Genomic DNA, 22,402 nt, shown 5'->3' with positions numbered 1-22,402 from the left:
ATTTGAATATCCACATTATGTTCTGTTGAGTTAAACTGACTCACCGATTCCAGCTGCTTCCAGGAATTCTCAATGTGCTGCTGTGCTCGGCGGCCATCATGGAAATGCTTGAAGAAAGAAGAGACAAGAAATATTGTTCAAATTTTTTAAACACAAAGATTGGGGTCTGTATTGGGGTCTTTTTTTATAATGTTTTTAGTAAGAGTTTTAATATGTTACTGTATTTAGTCATTGCATTATGAATATTTGCAGTGCATATCTATATTATTTATAAATATTTGTTTCTGTATCGGGCATCACGGTGGCTCAGTGGTTAGCATTGTCGCCTCATTCATTTATTCATTTTCCTTCGGCTTAGTCCCTTTTTTATCAGGGGTTGCGACAGTGGAATAAACCGCCAACTATTCTGGCATTTAATTTAAACAGCGGATGCAGTTTGCAGGATTTTTTCGAGTTGCAAGTGCAGTTTGCAAGTGCCATTCGCTCCTGTAGACTGACTGACTGACCGACTGATCGCCCCACCCACCCCCTTCCCTAAACCCAACCAATAGTATTTTCAAAAGCACCAATTGACCTTATCACCGCCTTCCCTTAACCCAGCCACCAGTGTTTTCAAAAGCAGTCCAGAAAAAGAAAAGCCTGATTTTTTTACCACGTTTTCAGATCTTACCACCCTGTTATTTACTTGTTTATTTTATTTTTTTATTTTAGTTTTTTTTTAATCTGCTTTCTGGAATCGTTCTTTGCCGGACTCGAACCCCTTTGTTGCGGTCAATTCTTCTCCGCATCTTAAGTTTGCCAACGTACATGGCGAGCTACTGGGCAAACTGGTAACAGTGTAAAAAAAAAACAAGCCATCGGCAGCGTCATACCACCCCATAGTGTTGGTTTTAAAGACAAAATGCAGCCACACGTAGCTCTGGCTACATAATTTGTGCTGTCCAGAAATGTATACGGGGGTACACTTTCACAATGAGTCTCTGTTAGATATGCTGTGTAATGTCCCATGAATTTAAAATAAAGTTTTTTAGACATTAGCATTAGTATTGTTACTTTTTTAGTATATCTATAAGCTAGTGTGCTCCAAAACAGTGACAAAATTCGTATTTAGAAGATATAAAACTGATATAAACATGACAAACCTTGCAGTTTGTCAATTCCGCCGAAAGCAATTTTTTTACGTTAGCTCATACTTCCCTTTCTCATCAAATCCTGACCAATCAAATGTTCTCTAACATTGGACATGCTCCGCCCCCTTCAAGACGCTTCTCATTTGCTTTTCATTTGATACGCTTGAGCTCAACCACTCTCACTGGCAGAGCTGTGACTAAACAAAACGCTATTGGCTGTTTTTTTAAAGGGGAGGAGTCCCATCCTCTCTTCATGTTTCGGTTAAGATTACGTCAAACATCGAATAAAAAATGCACATTTCAAAGCACTACATAGGACCCTTAAAGAAATCCATGTCACTTTTTCCAGTCATCACAATTCTCCCAATCTGACTCATTATGAAGTTGCAGACATGTCCTTTTAAAAAAAATACATTATGCTGAAAAGACATTTAATTGGAAACTAAGCTGATTAAATGAAATATGAGACAATCAAGCCAGACAGCAGCTGCCGGAAGATTATATTCCAGAGCTGCCGCTGATTCCAAATCCCTCGTCATTCCATAAAAGAATTCAATTACGGTGGCGAAGACATGCTCCTGTACAATAAATGATAATTAACTGCAGAATTCCTCCGCTGGAACACAAATCATTTATTTAGGGGGCCCTCATTAGCAAAAAAACTTCACTGACAGCCCGGCACAGGCGATCGCTTGTGTCAGCCCACTCGCAGGCATACCACGATGAAAAATACATAAAGACCACTTTCTCTCGCCGTGACATTTTGAACACAAAAGACTGACGAAATGTATCAGCGGAGGTTGGGGGAACAGTAGTGGCGAGTGAAGCTGTTTTGCTCTGCTGTCGTATTACTTCCAGCCACCAGCTTCAGACAGAGGCCTCCTGAACCCGCTCAAGAACCTTTAGACAAGAGAGACCAATAGAGGAGGGGGAGGGCGACCTTCTCAAACTCCACTGACCTGATTACATGACCCACATTGGCCCAGAGAGCTGGGGAAAATCATAAACAAAAATAATACCATATTCCTACACGATTAACCCTGGATTTGTGCGAGGTGAGCGCTGTGCTAGAACGCAGAGGAGGAATTACTTTGATGCTTTGGTGCGTGCCTTGAAAGGGCGATTTTTATATTATTGAGGGATTTGAATCTTTTTTTTTCTGGAAGCGGATCTCTAGAAAGCAGGGTTTTTTATGATTTGAACCTTTTATTGATTTTCTTATGCAAATAATGCAGATGAATATCAAATACTGAGCATTAACACAAAAGCAGAACAATAGAAAATAAATAAATACAATAAATTAATAAATAACGTCATAGAAAATAAGTATTGAACACGTCATGTTTTTTCCTGGGAATAATATTTCTAAAGGAGCTGCTGACATGGAATTGGACCAGATTTTGGTAAAAACCCAAACGATACAAACATACACATAAACTAGATAAAAAAAAACGAACAAATTTGTTATGCGAAATAACCATAGACTGTAAAAGATATGGATGTAGTATCCGTGATGTCACCCACAGATTTCTGAAGAAAGCAAAAGAAGCTAAAAGTAGGCGTGGCCAACTGTTGCCATTTCGTTCGCGTGTCATTGAATCAGCCGGGGGATGCCAAACAAGGGCAAAGAGGCGGAGCGTAAGCAGAGCTACAGACACCTGCTAGCATTTTGCTTTGACAGACTTTTCTTTTGGGAGAAATGCTTAATACTTCATTACTTGCGATTAGGCTTGTGCCGGTATTCGGTAATGCGATAAATCACGGTAATGAATATGCACGATATTGTTATCGCGGGCACTTCAAAATACCGTGAAAAATAATAGATCCGAATTTATATTCTAAGAACGCGCCTTAGCTTATTTTCCATCAACCGCTTGAAGAAACACTGCGTATATGCTGCGCAGAACTGATGCGCACTCTGATGTAAACAATCCCCACATGTAGAAGCACTGTGCGCGCGCCGCCACTGCCACCGCACTATAATCCTCACACGAAAAAGAAGCATGGCGGAAGGAGGAACGCTGCCGACAATTTATCCCCCTTCAGCTTATTTTCCATCAACCGCTTGAAGAAACACTGTGTATATGCTGCGCAGAACTGATGCGCACTCTGATGTAAACAATCCCCGCATGTAGAAGCACTGTGTGCGCGCCGCCGCTGCCACCGCACTATAATCCTCACACGAAGAAGAAGCATGGCGGAAAGAGGAACGCTGCCGACAATTTATCCCCCTTCAAAAAAAAAAGTCAGAGGTTTGGAAATATTTTGGGTTCCAAAAAAATGCACAGGGATTGCTGATCGAAGACGGTTTCTCTTTGCACATTCACTTTGATATAATTGCTCAAGTTTACTTTTATATTGTGTATTGTTTTATTTATATTTATTTGTATTTAAATGTTTAAAGTACTTTTAGTTAATTAAAAAATTAAAGTTACTAAGTTGACGAAACTGAAGTTTTTTGTGTTTATTTACCTGTTTCTCTAGTAAAATTACAATATCGTGATAATACCGTATACCGTGATAAAAGCTCAATCAATTAATCGCAGCATGAAAATGTGATACCGGCACATGCCTACTTGCGATGTTTGTGTTCTGACCACATGTGTTTGGTTGTATACTATAGCAATAAAGTGTTTAGTCCTTTAAAACACTGTTGTAATACATTAAGCCACTAAACATTGTTCAAATGATGTTTTTCTACAGTAGGAAAACGCAAATTACTTCCAAATACTTCAAATGTAGTCTGTGTTAGTAAACGCAAGGCTACTTATGGAATCCAGGCATAAGTCTGTATGACAACGTTTCAGATGACTGTTCTACAGCCTATAGCTAATCAATCTTTCAGATTCTGGAGTGCATTACAGGTCTAAAGAAAAATATAAATGATCTTAAATAAAACAAATACATTTATTGAGATGATATATCTGTATATAATTTCACTCACCTGGGAAATGGAGACCACGTAAATGGTTTGTGAGCCTAATTAAGTGCACAGCATGCCATATCATCTGATAATTGTAAGAAATAATTTCAAAAAGTAATTGACTGTGTAAAGCCACATAAAACAAAACAAAAATACGATGTGTATGCCGAGTTCAGCGGCTAATCAGCTGAGGTGAAGTGACGGCGACCAGTGAGACCTAGCTGTCACTTAAGTGGCCACACCTTTAATTATGCAGACTTAATATAACTTAATATAAAATGAAATGGATGAGTTATAAAGAAATTCACCCCCCTCACAGTTGTCATGAAGGGTAATATCAGCTATATGAACCAAAATCCTTCTTTGTTCCAGGCTATAAACACATTTTTTCTGCTGTAAAATTGGCCATTTTAACAGTGGGCTCAATAGAAATTTGCTTATTCTGGAGCCAGGACTAGCGGAATTTCGATGAATTGCAGTTTCAGTTACTTCCGTATTTGCTTCATGAGGGAGTGCGGTAGGGTGCAGCTTGGTAATAACAATAAAATGACACAAGAAGAAAGTGCTGAACTACTGAAACGTATTTAATATTTTATATAAAAGGCTTTTTTTGGTGATGGCAGCTTAAAGACACCTCTCATATGGAGAAGGAAGTCACATGCATTGCACAGGTGTACTTTTTTACAGACTTCAACAGAGTGTAAAAATCTTGATGGTTCTGTGGGTCTCGTCTATCAAATCTGATGTTTATTTTGGATTTTCTATTGGATTCAAGTCAGGTGATTGGCTAGGCCATTCTACAGCTTGATTTTCTTTCTCTGAAAGCATTTGACAAATTCCTTGGCTGTTTTGGATCACTGTCTTGCTGAAATGTCCATCCTGGTTTCATCTTCATCATCCTGATAATGTAGATATTGAACTGAAGCAGTTAATATTAATTTACAATGACGAAGGGCAGAGGGTTGAACTACTGAGAGATTTCAGCTGCTGTCTGGGCTTTCACTGCCTTTCTACATCTCCTTTCTACATGTGTTCAATACTTTTTCCCTGTGTTGTTTCATTTTATTACGCATAACTTCATTTGTAAACTAATTAGATTTGTTTTCTTTGCATATATGGATATCTTTGGTTGTTACCAACATCAGGGGAAAAATTTCATTCCATCAGCACATTTAGAAATATGTTTTCTGAGAAAAATGGTGACGTGTTCAATACTTGTTTTTCCAGCTGTAAATTGAATAAATAGATCAAACCAAAACACATACAAAAAAAAGAAAGCATTTTTTTTTTTGGAAAAGAGACATACCGATTTGCGTTCAGCCTTTAGTTCTTGGGTGTAGCGGCTCAGTTCGGCGATGATCTGGGAGGACAGGTTTTCTGCAATAACTTCATGTTGGCCTGCGTAGTCGTTCAACTCATTTAAGGTCATCAGAAACGCTCGACATGTTGTGTACCTGATTGGAAATGGGAAACATTTTCAAATGCATCACAAAATAGCTAAATTAAAATGTGAAACACATAGTATCGCTTGCTTTTTAGGACCGGTCCATTCATGATTGAGACTCATGAATACAAAAGCAAAATACATAATGGTCTCAATACATGTTAATATTTGTGATTTGATGTCATGTTTATAAGACATATTTTAACTTTAAAAGTTTTAGATTTTTTAAAATAATATTTCCTAAAGGGGGCGACGCGGTGGCATTGTAGGCAGTGATGTCGCCTCACAGCAAAAAGGTCACTGGTTCGAGCCTTGGCTGGGTCAGTTGGCATTCTGTGTGGAGTTTGCATGTTCTCCCCGCATTCGTGTGGGTTTTCTCCAGGTGCTCCGGTTTCCCCCACAGTCCAAAGACATGCTGTACAGGTGAATTGGGTAAACTAAATTGTCCGTAGTGTATGTGTGTGAATGAGTGTGTATGGATGTTTCCCAGTGATGGGTTGCAGCTGAAAGGGCATCCGCTGCGTAAAAACAAGCTGGATAAATTGGCGGTTTATTCCGCTTTGGCGACCCCATATTAATAAAGGGACTAAGCCGAAAAGAAAATGAATGAATGAATGAATATTTCCTAAAGGATTGATATTTAGGGGCCGAGCAACGAAATGAATCGTGATTTTGAGGGTCTAAACATGCCAGAAAACTTACGAAACTTTGCACACGTCCCAGAAGTGGCAAAAATTTACGTTTGTTATAGGTTTCAGAAGTGGGTGTGGCAAAATGACTCGACAGCACCACCTATGCACAGTTGACGGACTGGCCCCCAAAACCTACAAAGTAGCGAAATCTCAAACAAAACAGGAAGTCTGATATATTTTACTTCCTGTGCCGAAAAAGTGCAGTTTTTGGCATTTCCAGGCGTTCTATTTTAACGAACTCCTTCTAGGGATCAAATCTAGGGATCAAATGAAGCAACTTTGATATCTAAATAAAACCAATTTATGCATATATGCTATGAACGTTGAAGTGAGATTTGGTCTTGAAAAGAAATTATTACCTTAAGGATTCAGTAAGTTTTAACAACATTGATGATAGCAATAATGTGTGCTTTTTGAGCACCAAATTAGCATATTACAATGATTTATGATGGATCAGGTGACACTAAAGACAAGAACAATTATGCAGACAATTCATTATACACATAAATGACATTTTAAAACCTATTAAAATAAAAAAAAAACATTAAAATAGAACTTTTAAAAATAATAATACAGACTAAAAACTAGTGAATGGAAGTACATAATGAATGACTTGTTTTATGCGAGTGAAGTTGAGCCATCATTAGTAAAGGCTTACAATTACGATATTGACGCACATGAGCATAATTTTTGTGTGCCAAATTGTTCTCACTCACTTGTATTCCTCCTCTTCTTTGGAGTTCTTCTTGAGCTGATACTTCTTAGACAGATTCCTGAAATAAGACAGATACACTTTATGATGGGTGTATTTGTTATTTTCCTTCTGTAATAAAACTAATGTAAGTAAGCCATTAATGAATCATGCTCATTTGAAAAAACCCAACACTTGCTCAACCAATAGAGTGTAAAAGTGCATGCACATTTTTCAAAAGCTATTTCCTGAAATATTTTTCCCATTCATTTTCCCATGGATTTAAGAAAAACCTCTTTGTTATAGCATTATGTTTGTTATTAAGCCAAGAAGCAAACCAATAAGCCAATTTAAACTCAACCAACATTTACTTGAAGCAGACAAAGTATATGAAAATCACCAAAAAGATAAAGATACTTATGACTTTAAAGGTTTATAATTTGAATATTATGTTAATAATTAACCACTCTCATGTCGTTCTAGTCCTCTGAGACCTTCGTTCATCTTTGGAACACAATTTAAGATATTTTAGATGAAATCCGAGAGCTCTCTGGCCCTCTACCAACTCTCCTGAGACGTTCAAAGTCCAAAAAAGGAGCCAAAAAAACATCGTCAAAATATTCCATGTGACTTCAGTGGATCAACTGTAATCATACCAAACTCCAAGAACACTTTAGTGCACCAAAATACTGTAAAAATGACTTCGACTAGGTATTCCGCATCGGATTATAGTGCACATTTATTACTACAGGGTTTCTGCAGGTGTCACCAAGTCAAATTTAATTAAAATTTAATTTTAATTTTAATAAATTAAGCATTAGGCCGTTAAAACGCTGCATAATTGTGATGATATGACACGTCTTTCTCTGGCACAGCGCCAGACAATGTGCCAAAGCTCAGTTTGAATTTTTCAGTTGCCGCTCAATGGGTTAACGAGCTAATGCTAACTTGTCATGATTGTCAAGCTGGATAACGAATAAAACATCAGCACCAGGGCTTTTGCGGTCCTCACTTCAAAACGGAACAAAAGTAGGATTCTTTAGTTATTTACCCTGCTGCTGAACTCTCTTCCTCCTCATCCCTGTCCCAGGCACTGAACTCTGTATAAGTGCGCGAGAGACCGTGTTCACTCCGCTCTGCGCAGAACTTAAGTGTTTTTTAATAATCAAATGTACCCATGTCGCGCAACACAACGAATCGATTATAAAATTCGTTGCCAACACTTTTAGTAATCGATTTTTATCGATTTAATCGATTCTTTGTTGCAGCCCTACTGCAAAATGACACGTGAGCTGACACTTTAGCCGCTTTTCCACTATTGTGTTGAATCGTTCTTTAAGCAGAACCATTCCATGCCAAACCGGGCCAGACAGCACGGATACGGTTTTTATTTTCCACTGTCGTGCTGCAACAAAGCTCTTTACATTACACAAACATTACACAAAACGCATCTTAAAACTTAAATAATAGCCGAAACTATTTTTTTCATGTTCATAAAAACGAAAGCAACCGCGTGACTAAACACTGCTATGCCGCTCTATCAAATAGGGCTGGCTAAATATGGGTACATGTCACAGCACCTTATTTATTTAATGGTCATATGTTGCGTGGCTCTGGCTAAATTTTATTTGGAGGGAAAATGACCAAAATTTAACGTGATAATTGAAAATGATTGGAGGGGGAATAAATAATATATTTCAAATCTCTGAACATAACAGAAAATTAAACAATGATAATGCAACAATAATAGTGCATTTGTATTATAGGGGTAGAAATCTATTTTTGGACAGGCCTTGTCAAAAGTGAGCAGGCACTTTCACTATAAAAAATATAGCACTTAAATTATTTCATTTTTAACAATCAATTAAATTACACAGCGGTTTTATATCAAAAGTTGATAATGATATAAAATATACTACATTTTGATGGTAAAATATAACCCTTTAAGCGATGGCTGATATTTGTTTTAGTATTCAAACATTAAATAACGAATGCAGCATGTGAAATAATAAACGAATATGAAACAACACATATATAGCAGGATATAAAGGACTGTTATATTTAGCAAAATGCTGCTCTTTTATTTTTGTATTTTTATCATTTTATTTTTGTAATTTTAATTATTTTTGTCTTCATAAATAACAAACAAGCTGTAGGCAAACTCTTGCTTGACATTTTAGAAAATATTTGCGTAGCTACCCATTATATATTAAAGATCACAGAGAACACAGAAACATGTTACATGCCCCCATAAATGTCATACTTTAATAATTAATAATTAATAATAATTAAATCATATAATGGCATATAGCTGAAATGAGAAAAATTGCCCATTTTATTTTATAAAACATTTGTCAAAACCTAGTGATATTTTTGGAGTAAAAGCAATACCGACATTTAGTTTACTTAATTCATTAATTCATTTGACTATTTATTAGTGCATATATAGACTATAATATAAATCATACAACAGTACCTTGGACAGCAGTGCCACTCCGTAAACCTTTCAAGCAAAGTCCAAAAAAAATTATTGAAAGAATTGACTTTCTACCGTGGACTTTTGGACGGCCGACATTACAACACGCCGTAACCGTCCTTATGGTGGTCTCGCCGGTATTAAATTAACAAGCCGTCTGTGCTTTGAATTAAAAAGTGCAATTATTTCCTCGTCGTTAAAAGTCTGCAAGTTCGTGTTCCATGGATATAGTGATGTTGTTGTGGAATTTGGACATTAATGATGTTAAGCATGTCTTTATTCGCTTTATTTGATGAGCAGCAGGAAAAAAGTCTTTCAGCAGTGCATGTAGTTGTTGGTAAAGTTCTCTCCCGGATCAGAGCGAGTTTTGTGCTATCAAATACAGCACTGCATGCAATAAACTCACGCGCAGTCAGGCGAATTAAAGGTCTCATTGCCTAGGATGTCCATCAAATAATCAAACTCTAGCCACGAATAAAACAATAGGCTATTATATTATTTCTAAGATTTTAGATGACAGGTTAGTAATTATATTATACATGGTTAATTGTATTCAAGTCAATTAAATAATAACTGTATTAATCTTCATAAGCATGTGATGAGTTATTCACTTCTCTGCCAGAGACTGCTCTATGGTTTTAAAACCCTTTTCAAACTGTATCGTTTAGACCTGGATCAGTTTTTATATTAAATGTAGTGTTCTTTACTTGTGGATGTCTGATGACTAGCGCGCTTCCGCTGAGTCAGCTGTGGTAGCTTGGCAACAGAGCCGCGAAGTCAACACACAGAATCTGTCGGCACAGTTCAGCACGAACCGTGCCGAGAATTCCAGTCCGGGAACGGTTTGTAATTGTGCCGCGCCGTTCCAGGCTCAGTGGAGAAACAACCGTAACCGTACCGAAGTGTACTTAGAACGGTTTGGCACGATAGTGGAAAAGCGGCTACTGTTTACTGCTGAGAGGACACGCGCGCGGCTACGAATGATGTCTACTGTAGTGAACAGAATCTGCATAGGCTGTGAATAACTGGTAATGAAGTTGTAAATAACGTTCAGTTTGAGTGATCATTTGAGAGCCGTGTGGGAAGTATGATTTGCATGTACTTTTTTCTTAAAGTGACAGCAGCCATGACATGAGCGCACTCGGCTGTGAAAGTGAAACCAAAACCGTGCACATCATTTCAATGATCACATCACTTTTTAGAGTAATGATTATGACAAGCATTGAACAACATTGTATAATGCAAGAAGGAATCCGTTAATTTTACTAGTCAAAAAAGGCAAGCACGTGTCTCAAACATAAGAATTCAACTTCAGAATTATCAATAGTTATATTCTGATGTAATCACTTTTCCATCATTCCAAGTTACATATAACACAGCATACAACCTACACTAAGACCTATATTATTATTGTTTTTAAATCATATGTTTGAGAATTAATAATAATAATAAGCTACTCATATTAACCTTTATTTTACATCTACAGAATTGTGTGTTATTATTTTAAGCAAAAAAAAATAAGAATGTGATTCTTATTTTGGCCAGAATCGTACAGCCCTACGTTGTACTGGCCATAGTAAACGTGCACCCTGACCTTTCACAGAAAGAAGACAAAGGTTTTTTGGTGCACAAATTTGTTCTTGGAGTTTTGTTTGTTTACAGTTGAACCACAGAAGACACAGTTTTGCCAGGATTCTCTCGGATTTCATCTAAAACACCTTTATTTGTGTTCTGAAAATGAACGAAGGACTCGAGGGATTGAAACCACATGATGGTGAATAATTAATACCAAAATTTTCATTTTTGATTAACTAACCCTTTACTGAGGGAAAGAAATTCAATGCACTAAAGCCCAGCTGTGCAATGTTAGAATCAATTTAATACTGATGCAATACAAAACTACTCATGTAGTGAAGTTGTATCTATAGAAACAAAGTTATACTTTCTTTAAATATATATATATATATATATATATATATATATATATATATATATATATATATATATATATTTAATTAGTTATGGTTAAGTATAGGGCTACAGGATATTTGGAAAAATCCGACATTGCAATATTTTGTTTTGCTGCAATATATTTCGGTATAAATATAATATCACCAGATGATTTGAATAGCTCTGTTGGGGACGATATTATTTATTCATATCGACTGGGGCGATCAAGTATTTTTCAATGAAGTGCATCTGCATAAATGATAATAAATTACAAGAGTACAGAACAAAAAGTAAATGTGAAATAAACAGTGCTTTATGGCTTTCTGGTTAGTCTAACAGTATCTAAGTACAGATATAGAACAATCAAACGTAAAATAAAAATATCATGGTAATCATTGTATAAATAATTTTAAAAATATAGAGAGAGTGGGTATATAGAGTCGGAAAGTATTCAGACCCCCCATTTTTCACTCTTTGTTATATTGCAGCCATTTGTTTAAATCATTTAAGTCATTTTTTCCCTCATCCATGTACACACAGCACCCATAATTGACAGAAAAACACAGAATCGTTGACATTTTTGCAGATTTATTGTAAAAGAACTTAAATATCACATGGTCTTAAGTATTCAGACCCTCTGCTGTGACACTCATATATTTAACTCATGTTGTCCATTTCTTCTGATCATCCTTGAGATGGTTCTACATCTTCATTTGAGTCCAGCTGTGTTTGATTATACTGATTGGACTTGATTAGGAAAGCCACATGCCTGTCTATTTAAGACTTTACAGCTCACAATGCATGTCAGAGTAAATGAGAATCATGAGGTTATAGGAACCGCTGTATTTATTTAATAATTTCTTCAACTTTTAATCTTTACTAAACAATCTAATCCTGGGATGTGACTCTTGCAGATACACACATTGTATATATCGATATCCATCCTCAAACGATGTATTGTTCTCTAGTAAAATATCGATTGTCCAGTGGAGAAAATGAATGGATCTTTTACTCCTAATATGTGAATTATTAACATCTATTTTAGTATAGGACTACTGTATCTATGTGGCCAACCAACGATTGAAGTATCGACAAATATATTTAGTGAAGCTAAAGGTTCAAAATTGACCCACTTAAATGGGTGGTCCACTACCAGTGCTTCCCACACATAGACTTTACTTGGGCGGGCCGCCCAGGTTTATTAACGGCCGCCCAGGTATATTTGGTGGTGACACATGAATAATTCTATTAATAATACTATTATTTAATTATTTAAATAATTATTTAATCCTTTTATACTTTTTTTGTATCCATCCAAGAAAGCCAAACATTCACAATCGATTATCCAGTGGAAAATCTTCTCTTGCTCTGCATGTTTTCTACTGCTGGTTCTCTGTGTGTGAGAACCACGAGAATCTCACGTGCTCAGACCCACAGAGACACGCCCTTTTCCGCCAAAATGTGTCAGATCGTAGTTTCTGAATCTCCTAAAATATCTGGGATTTGAGTTTTGCTTTAGCTTTCTAAAGTTGCTGTTATTTGTATGGGGTTTTGCATTACCTTTTCGCAGCTGACTGTGACGTGCACAGCTGCGAGAAAAACATTAAATTATTAATCATTTAATAAACGACTATGATTAATTTTACTATACACTCGGAGAGAACAAAATATACTGGCTGCTAAATATTTGTACACCATTAGAAATGGCTAATCAACTAATTTGCCTCATTTAAATAATCTACACTTTTTAGTCTAGTAATTATTATCATTTTGAGCAATAATGTCTATTTTTATATTTAATTTTTCTGTTATTTATTTCTCATTTGCTGTATATTTTATTTATTTAATGATGTTAATATATTACATACTTTATACATATCTAAAATGCTTCGGCAATATTGTAAATGTCATGTCAATAAGCAACTTTAGAGAGAGAGAGAGTGAGAGAGAGAGAGAGAGAGCAGCCTTTATCTGACAGTGGGTGCAACTGGCTCCTAAATAGCATAAAAGTAAGAGAAATTGTGAATTTCTTTAATTTCAACAGCCTTTTTTTATAACTTTAACCCATTAAAAAGAAAAAGTATATAACAGTGTCATAATAAATCAAAATATATTAAAAATCAAAATTTTTTTTTTTTTGTCGCATGTAGTTAACCATTTATGTGCGGTGGGTAAAAGGTGTGTTTCAATCCAGCTACCACCGCAAGTATATTTCAGACCTGTGGGAAGCACTGCCACAATGATATATTTTAAACTGTAGATCATGTGTAATGTAGATGTGTGAACATAAACATCTCTGAATGTAATACGGTCAAAGTTCAATGCAACGGGAGACAGTGGCCTCTATTTTAATGATCTAGGCGCAAAGTGTTAAGAGCAGGGCGCAAAAGCATTAAGGGCGTGTCCGAATCCACTTTTGCTATTTTACGGACGGAAAAATACGCTCTGTGCTGCAGCGCATGTTCTAAAAGGGTTGTGCTTATTCTCTTAATGAGTTATGGGTGTGTTTTGAGAGTAAACCAATCAGATTCTCATCTCCCATTCCCTTTAAGAGTCAGGTGTGTCGCGCCATGGCACATTTGCTATTTACATGACGGACTTTGCAGTGGAAAAACTGAACGCTTCACTAGCGAGAAATTAGTTAAACAGACCATCTGCACAATAGGATAAAGAATGAGCCTCCTCCGTTCAGCCTTCACTGTCACTTTTTCTTTCGTGGATAAGGAAACGGTGTGACATTTATTACCCTACATAATTAATTTAGTTTGTTAAGCACAAAAATTTGTTTCAAAATTATTTCTAAATTCAGTTCTAATTTCCAGCAAACGAATAAATGAACGGTTAAAAATTATATCCAAGTTATATCCAAACACACATGCTGTGCCCCATATGGTCCAAAACCTGACAGGTGGACAAATCTAAGCTTGTTTTTAATAAATCAAATATAAATATGCACATAATAAATACTACTACTACTACTAATAATAATAATAATAATAATACTAATACTAATAATTATAATAATACTAATTATAATAACATTATACAAAAGCAAGTTGTCATGAATAAACTAAAAAAGCCCCCTTAGATGAAGAAGGCATGGAGGTAGTGGTTTTTATATTTATGTAGAAAGTAATCATTTTTGTAATATTTTAATCCTTTAATTCTTTTTTTATTTGCAAAGATATTTGTGTATTGCTGTACATCCTATGTGTTTTAAGCAATGTGTAAGCGAGGCGCACAATTAACACGCTCTGCGCTGGTTTTAGACCTGCTTAACGAATGAATGAATGAACGTGATTTTCTACAAGTGAAGCATGAACACACATTGCTTTACATTTTAGAAACACAACTAAGCCTTAATAATACACCCTGGACCACCCTTTTAAATATTTATTTTAAGAAAACCGCAAAATTTATCAAACATATTACCAAAAAGAGTATTTGATTAGAAGGAAACTAGGACATTTTACTGTGTTTCAAAGGTGTCTTTGTGTCTCAGTCATTTGAATGAATGAAACCGTGCACGTCAATGACAAATCAGATCTAATGGTGCTCATGGTGCAATGCGAGGCTGCCGGCACAAACAAAAGCTAATACTGTCACCGTCAGAATAATCACGAACAAGGCGGCCAATTCATAAGGCTGACCTCTGTCAATCAGACTAGAGAAATGAGTAGAGAACGACGTCAAATGACACAGTGTAAAAGAGGAGAGAGAAAATCTTTGCTTCATGCATGGATATTACATGATTAAACTCAAGAGGGCCTATAAATGGCTTAAAATCAATTAGGATGGTGAGCGCGCATGCTGACGGTGCCGCCCCCTCGATGCGTTTTCCTGCAGCTTTCCTTCACTCCGTCTCTCGCTCTCTCTCCGCACACACCAAACGGTTCCTCCCAGGAGTCTGACGTGTTGCTAGGCAGATCACCATCTTGCAGTTTCTTGACAAGACCACACCAATGCAGTTGCTTTATTGTCTGCTAGTTTCCCCTACGATTGGCCTAAATGGTCCGCCCTATGCGTCAATACGTGCGGGCAAATGGGAAAAAGGTTGACAAAGCCATAAATAAACCCTCATTAGAATAACCCAACCCAGGACTATTATTCTTCAGCCAGACAGATCCATGTCAATGCCCTTTATTGGCTAACATGTGCTTAGCGCTTAATAAATCTTTGTGAACTGAACAGAAAAAAGCCTCTGGGAGATGTTGTGCTTTAAAGACTCTTTCTTGAAAACAAAATAGAGTCTGGCACAGTTCTTAAAACGAACAACAATGCCCGGCTTGCTGCAGAAAGAGGATTTTCTCTTAACATGCGAGCAGAAAGGGGCTGTTTGTTGCACGTCTGTGAGCTCCAGCTGTGGGCTTTATTAAACGCTGAGGTTTCTCTGCGTATGTCTTTGAGCAGGAGCACAGATGATGCTGGGAAGTCATATGGTTCCTCAGGGTCAGTGTCTCTCCAGTGCTTAATAAACTTCCGAAATACAGCCGGCAAAGAAATATTACAGCTTCAGCAGTGGATGATAAAAATGTGGGTCAGAGCTGTGGAAACCTAGTATCCATGGTAATACATGTCGGACATGTGACCTGTTTAATGTTGGTTCCCACTGACATAATACCTTGTCCTCATAAAACACTGTCTTTAAATTGTTGTTCAGTATGATTCAGATATGTAGTGTATTCAGACTGTATGTATGTATGTATGTATGTATGTATGTATGTATGTATGTATGTATGTATGTATGAATGTATCCATCCATCCATCTATCCACCTATCTATTCATCTATCCATCCATCCATCCATTCATCCATCCATGCATCCATCCATCCATCCATCCATCCATCTATCTATCCACCGATCTATCCATCCATCCAACCATCCACCTATCTATTCATCTATCCACCTATCTATCCTCCATTCATCCATCCATCTGTCCATCCATCCATCCATCTATCTATTTCTATTTCTATCTATCAGACTGATCTATATGAAGATATACAAATATAGTATTCACTGCTTTCTCCAAATTGGGGATTGCTCCGTGGTTTAAAATATTTGTTTTAATTGAACTGCCAACTAAGATTCTTATAATATATACTATATATATAATGATACAGCATTGTATGTACACTGCTCACCAATAAAGAAAATGTTTTTCAGACTCACACTCAGAAATTGGCATACATTATATTATGACACACACACGCACGCACGCACGCACACACGCACACACACACACACACACACACTCAAAAACATGACCTGAATTGAGCTGGATAATTGTCACTTTGTAACAATGACACAATTATTATACTGAACTGAATCAGCATTGAATGATCTAATTGGAGTCATTATTCAGCTCAATTCAGATTCAGTGCTGATTCATTTCAGTTTAATAACTATTTTATTGCAATTGTGAAGCATTAACAGCACCATTTTCTTGTTTATAAAAGCAAATTTTGATTAAAAACATGTGCCGTAAGGTTGATTTATACTTCTACATCGAGTGCACACGTGTGCTACAGCGCTGCCTCTGCGCGCTCGCATAGCCCTCACCGTGGCTGACACGCACGTCTCAAAAAGTAAAACTACACATCTCAATGACACATAGCGCAAGCTACGTGACTGGCCAGCTTGGTAGCTGTGACCAGTGTGGGCAGGAGCGAGTTTCACGCAAACCTGTTGTAGCGAGTGTTTACAAGTGTCGAGTCGCATGAAGTAGCTCTGGATGGAAACTGTTGTTTTCTATTTACCTTATGCTTAAAGTTGTTGCACGTCCGCCAGTTCCCGCCTCTGAATGAGCGAGTTTTAGCTACTTGTACATAAGAGTAGCGTTCAGAAAAAACAAAACACTCGTAAAGAAATTCGACACAGAGAAACATAAAATCCTACTGCCAGCTAGTGTTTAGGAAGTGTTATTGCAGAGCAACACAAACAGCACGTAGAAGTATAAATGCACAACTACGCACAAGGCAGGCGCCGTGGGTCACGCCGATCACTCGACGCAAAAGTATAAATCAGCCTTTACACATCTTGAAAAGTGAAGCCAAACATTTTGAGCACCCCCTGGTGGCTGGCTGCAGTATAGGTTATAAACCCCGCCCTCTCCATGTAAATAAATAGAATGTGCGTCAAACCAAAAAATAAAAATAACACTTCGCCAATTTGCTTTTTGTCATTTGGAGTTATTATGCTCAAAATATAATTAATGGTAAATTAATTAAATGAGGCTTTAAATCCAACACATAACATTTTGTGATATTTTGGCTTCACTTTTGTACAGAGAAAAGTTTTTTCTCTCTGTAATCTATGATTGAAGTCATCTGTACAGTATAAAGCACTAAAAAATATTACAAGATCTACAAATACGACCCGCTTTATCTTACCGGATCTGTTTAGCATAGCTCAGTTCGATCTCAGACCGTTCCTTCACAAACTTGGTGTATCGCTCCAAAAACTCAATGCCCCATTGAGTGTGTTTCTCCAGATTATCAAACTGATCCTGCGAAAACCAGAAAAACATCAGACTTGATTATTGATTCGAATGTGTCACGTTCATATTGTCTAATGTAGAATGGACACAATATGAAATTGCAGGTACACTGCCAACAAAACACTTTAGGAGATAAAAAGTATAGATTTTGCTTTGATGGATTTGATATAACGGTGAGAGAGGGAGAGAGAGAGAGAGAGAGGGCCCAGAGAAGAGATATCAGAATACCCTCCCAATGAAAGTCATCCCATATAATTTCATGAGTTTGCAGTATTCCCTGACATTGGCAATGTGTCAGATCCATTATTCAGCAGTGTTGCTAGGCTCGCCAGCCGTAACATGCCTAACGCTTATCACTATATACACAGTACAAACTTCATCCATCACACAGCATTTAACTTGTTTTGAAACAAATGAACCACAAGGTTACGGTTACAAAAATATATTGATCAGAGTTTGTCCATATATATATTTGAATATAACTCATTAAACTGATGTTTTTATGTACAGCATCAATGTCTGTTTTATGCGTAATTAGTCTTACACACTATTTCCATACTGATCTGCTACAAAATAAAGCCGTTTTGAAATCAATAACTTGTCTCTAAACTTTAATTGTCAATAAAGAAGCACTGTTGTCATAGCCTACTAATGGATTAATGCATTCATTTAAGAAAATACTTTTATACCATCCACTACCAGATCTGATACGTATTTTAATTTAAACGTGATGATGGAATGCTTTTAATTAAATTAAATGCGAGCTTGCTGATTCAGATGATACTACTGTCATTTAACATCCATTAGCATGGTCATAAATTACATTATAAACTTGCTTTCAGCCCTATAAATCCTTTTAAAATATTACCCCTGTAATGCTCTATAAAGGTTTAGGTCTTTTGAGGAGGGTGGTGGCCATGTACAATGATTTCACTCCATTCATTCATTCATTTTCTTTTCGGCTTAGTCCCTTTATTAATCTGGGGTCACCACAGCGGAATGAACCGCAAACTTATCCAGCATATGTTTTTACGCAGAGGATACCCTTCCAGCTGCAACCCATCACTGGGAAACATCCATACACTCTCACTCACACTCATACACTACGGACAATTTAGCTTTATCAATTCACCTGTACCGCATGTCTTTGGACTTGAGGGGGAAGATTTTATTCCATAACTTGTCCATTTTTTTCAGTGTCACCACATCTTTCCTAAACATATTACACCTCAAAACTAAGATACTATTCAAGTAGTAAGAAAATTATATATTTGAAAATGTCAATGTTTAATTCAACAGTATTCATTCATTCATTTACTTTCGGCTTAGTCCCTTTATTTATTAGGGGTCGTCACAACGGAATGACCCGCCAACTTATCCAGCATATGTTTTACACTGTGGATGCCCTTCCAGCTGCAACCCAGTACTGGGAAACACCCATACACTCTCACATGCACACTCATAAACTACGGCTAATTTAGTCTATTCAATTCACCTATAGCGTATGTCTTTGGACTTGTGAGGGAAAACAGAGCACCCGGAGGAAGCCCACGCAAACGGGGAGAACATGCAAACTCCATACAGAAATGCCAACTGACCCAGCTGGGACTTGAACCAGCGACCTTCTCGCTGTGAGTGCTAACCACTGATCCACTGTGTCGTCCCAATTGTTTTCACTGTAAAAAAAAAATGCTGGGTTCCACACAATTCCCTCATGTTGTCCCAACACAAATCTATGAAGTTAGCTTAATGGTTTTTAGAAATTTGAGTGGATTGAACATAAAACAATTAAGTTGTCCCCCCTTAAAAAAAATAAGAAATGTGTTGATTTAATTCATGTTAAATAAGTAGTTTGAACAAGCAGGAAAAGTCATTTTTTTGAGTGTTCTTTGTGAAATTTGCTTAGCACATTCTGAGTGAAAACTCTCTTTTTTTTTCTCCGTGTAGAACAACTTGAGATTAAATGGGTCCTGGACTGAATCCCAGATTCTGAACTTTTTGGTTACTAGCCCAGATGTTTAACGGCTAGGCTACACAACTCTGTATATTTTATCCTAGATTATGGTGTTGTTACTAGGTAAAGGATGCATGATCTTAATGCCAACAAGGACACAGACATTTTTAGGAAATATGAAATATATATATTTTTGTTATACTACATGTTACATCTTCTATTATGGTCTTATAACAATGTTACTTTGTAATAACAAGCACATTGAAGAAAAGACGTTCATGAGAAATAACCTGTGCACCTGCTCCATTCACTTGCATGTGGTTAGGGACAAGTATTAGCCCAGGATTATTGCTATCCAGGGTATTTAGTCAGCCCTGATTGCTAATAACTGCCTTAAACGAGCTTTAGAGAGAGTGCACTTGCTTATATTAAAATATCTGTACGTGCATGAATATTAGATTGAGCGCTAAAATCGTGAAATGAAAGATTTTTGTAACTGGCTAGAATTTGCGGTCTGAAACACTGTAAAATGGGCGGTGGGGTGGGATATTTATCCATCACTAACGGAAATGTGCATGTTAATAATGGAGATTCTACTCGTTTTGTGCACTAAATCGGTTAATATCGTGCAGATGCATTCGCCTCCATGTACTCACCCACAGCTCCGTCCCCCAACTGCAGCTCATGGTTTCGAGGCAGCTCCTCCGCGATAATCCTCTGTTTGAATGCATGCGTGATTCTCGCCCAGGAACAGCTTTCAGATGATAAAAAAGCAATACTAACTGGTATAATACCAGTGTATACCGTCAAGGATGTGTCCCTCGATCGGCGAGACCGTCCGTTTTCACCTCCGCATTCTGTAAATTGACGATGAAACTGGAAATGTAGATAATGCCTGTGTACTCGTGCATTCACGCGCCTCAGAACTAGACGGCCACGCGCAGAGCAGCACGCAGCGCCAAATCCACCTCACAACACCAGTTACTCACAGATAAACTGCGAAGATGAGTCTTCTTGCCGGATTCAGACGACAAAAATAAAAGGTAAATTAGCAGGGAAGGAATGTTTTTAAACGTCTTTATTTTTCACATTCAAGTAAAAAAAAAGAATCTAGTTACTGCATATATACAGTGTATACATTTGCTATATTATATTATATTATATTATATTATATTATATTATATTATATTATATTATATTATATTATATTATATTATATTATATTATATTATATTATATTATATTATATTATATTATATACAAGGCCTATATAATAAATGCACTAGAAAAAAAATCAAATGCACAAAGCATAAACAAAAAATTCTTTACTTTATCCAGTAAATGTAGTATGAAAATACTAAACCTTCATGTACTTCATTCCACATAGATAAGTCTTTATAAATATATTGAAAATTTTAATTAATTGTACTGAATTGAATCAAAAATGTAATCAATAAATGTATCAATATTTTTTAAATGTAATCAATGTAAACAAAACCTCATCATTAAATCACTGACTGACATTCAATAGGATATATAAAAAGAATATTTTCTAATTAAATGTAGTGTATTTTGGCCCATATGTCTTTGTAGAAGGCATACTTTTATGCACATCATGTCATAAATCCTGGTTTAAAACGAAAAATATAGCATCTTTTTTAGATAGCCTACCTAGTTATAGTTTAGATTTTTGTTCAACAAGTTTAAACTAAATATGATTTAACAAGTTTAGAATATGACATATTTAAACTAAAAATGGTTTTATTTAAAAAAAACTTATTAAAATAAGATATTTATATACATTATCTTTGCAGAATGTTCTTTTGTGCACATCTGGTTAATAAGTAATACATCATTGTTCTTGTTATTATTATCATTAATAAAAGTAGTAGTAGTTGAATCAGTGGTTACATATGGAGGACAAAACCTGCAAAAATAATAAATAAATAAATAAATAAATAAATAAATAAATACACAAATATAAATAAATGAGTAAATAAATTCACAAATTCTTGCATAAATAAAACATTAAAGACATAAAAATGCAAATAAATAAATTTATAGAAAAAATCCACAAGTTCCTGCATAAATAAATATTTAAATAATTAATAGTGTGGGCTGATAAATAAGTAAATAAATTACAGGAATGTTGGGAGAATAAGAAAATGCTAAACGTTTATTAAAATAAACTTTCAGTTTAGCATATTCTTATCCCCCTCATGTAATTTATTTAATCATTTACCTGCCCGCACTATTAATTATTTATATATTTATTTATACAGGAATTTGTGGATTTTTATATTTATTTATTTATTTATTTGCATCTTTATTTATTATTTTATCTGTGCAAGACTTTACGGATTTATTTAATCATTTATTTCTATATTTGCGTATTTATTTATTGTTTTTGCAGGTTTTGTCCTCCGTAGGTACAATGGTGACTAAGTAGAATAACATTTTTATCTCATTTATTATATAGTATATAGATTTTGCACTATGTTATAATAAAGCATTCATTTTCTAAACACGTCCTAAATATTGTTTAGTTTCAGAAAGAGTTAAAAGTCTTTTACCGGGACTTTTACTTTAAAAAGTAGGAAATCTCTTTAGATGCCCAACTTCCTGCTAGCAACCGGGCCTTGTGTG

The 22,402-nt window shown here is 36.0% G+C and overlaps 1 protein-coding gene across 2 annotated transcripts in view; it reads right to left on the bottom strand.

The window, feature by feature from the left end:
- The window catches only part of fnbp1a (formin binding protein 1a), a 57,664-nt gene extending 36,946 nt beyond the window's left edge, over positions 1 to 20,718 (bottom strand). For both annotated transcript variants that reach the window (XM_056463999.1, XM_056463998.1), the window contains exons 1-5: positions 20,413 to 20,718; positions 17,696 to 17,811; positions 6,906 to 6,962; positions 5,360 to 5,507; positions 45 to 107 (exon numbers count right to left, since the gene is read on the bottom strand). In XM_056463999.1, coding sequence (XP_056319974.1) covers positions 45 to 107; positions 5,360 to 5,507; positions 6,906 to 6,962; positions 17,696 to 17,811; positions 20,413 to 20,487 — 459 coding nt within the window. In that variant the 5' untranslated portion in view covers positions 20,488 to 20,718. The remainder of the gene's footprint in view (positions 1 to 44; positions 108 to 5,359; positions 5,508 to 6,905; positions 6,963 to 17,695; positions 17,812 to 20,412) is intronic.
- Positions 20,719 to 22,402: the final 1,684 nt, after the last annotated feature.

Source organism: Danio aesculapii, chromosome 8, assembly GCF_903798145.1.
Source record: "Danio aesculapii chromosome 8, fDanAes4.1, whole genome shotgun sequence".
Lineage (NCBI taxonomy): Eukaryota > Metazoa > Chordata > Actinopteri > Cypriniformes > Danionidae > Danio > Danio aesculapii.
The sequence above is the reverse complement of the archived record's forward strand: the minus strand, read 5'-3'. Positions and strand labels throughout refer to the sequence as shown.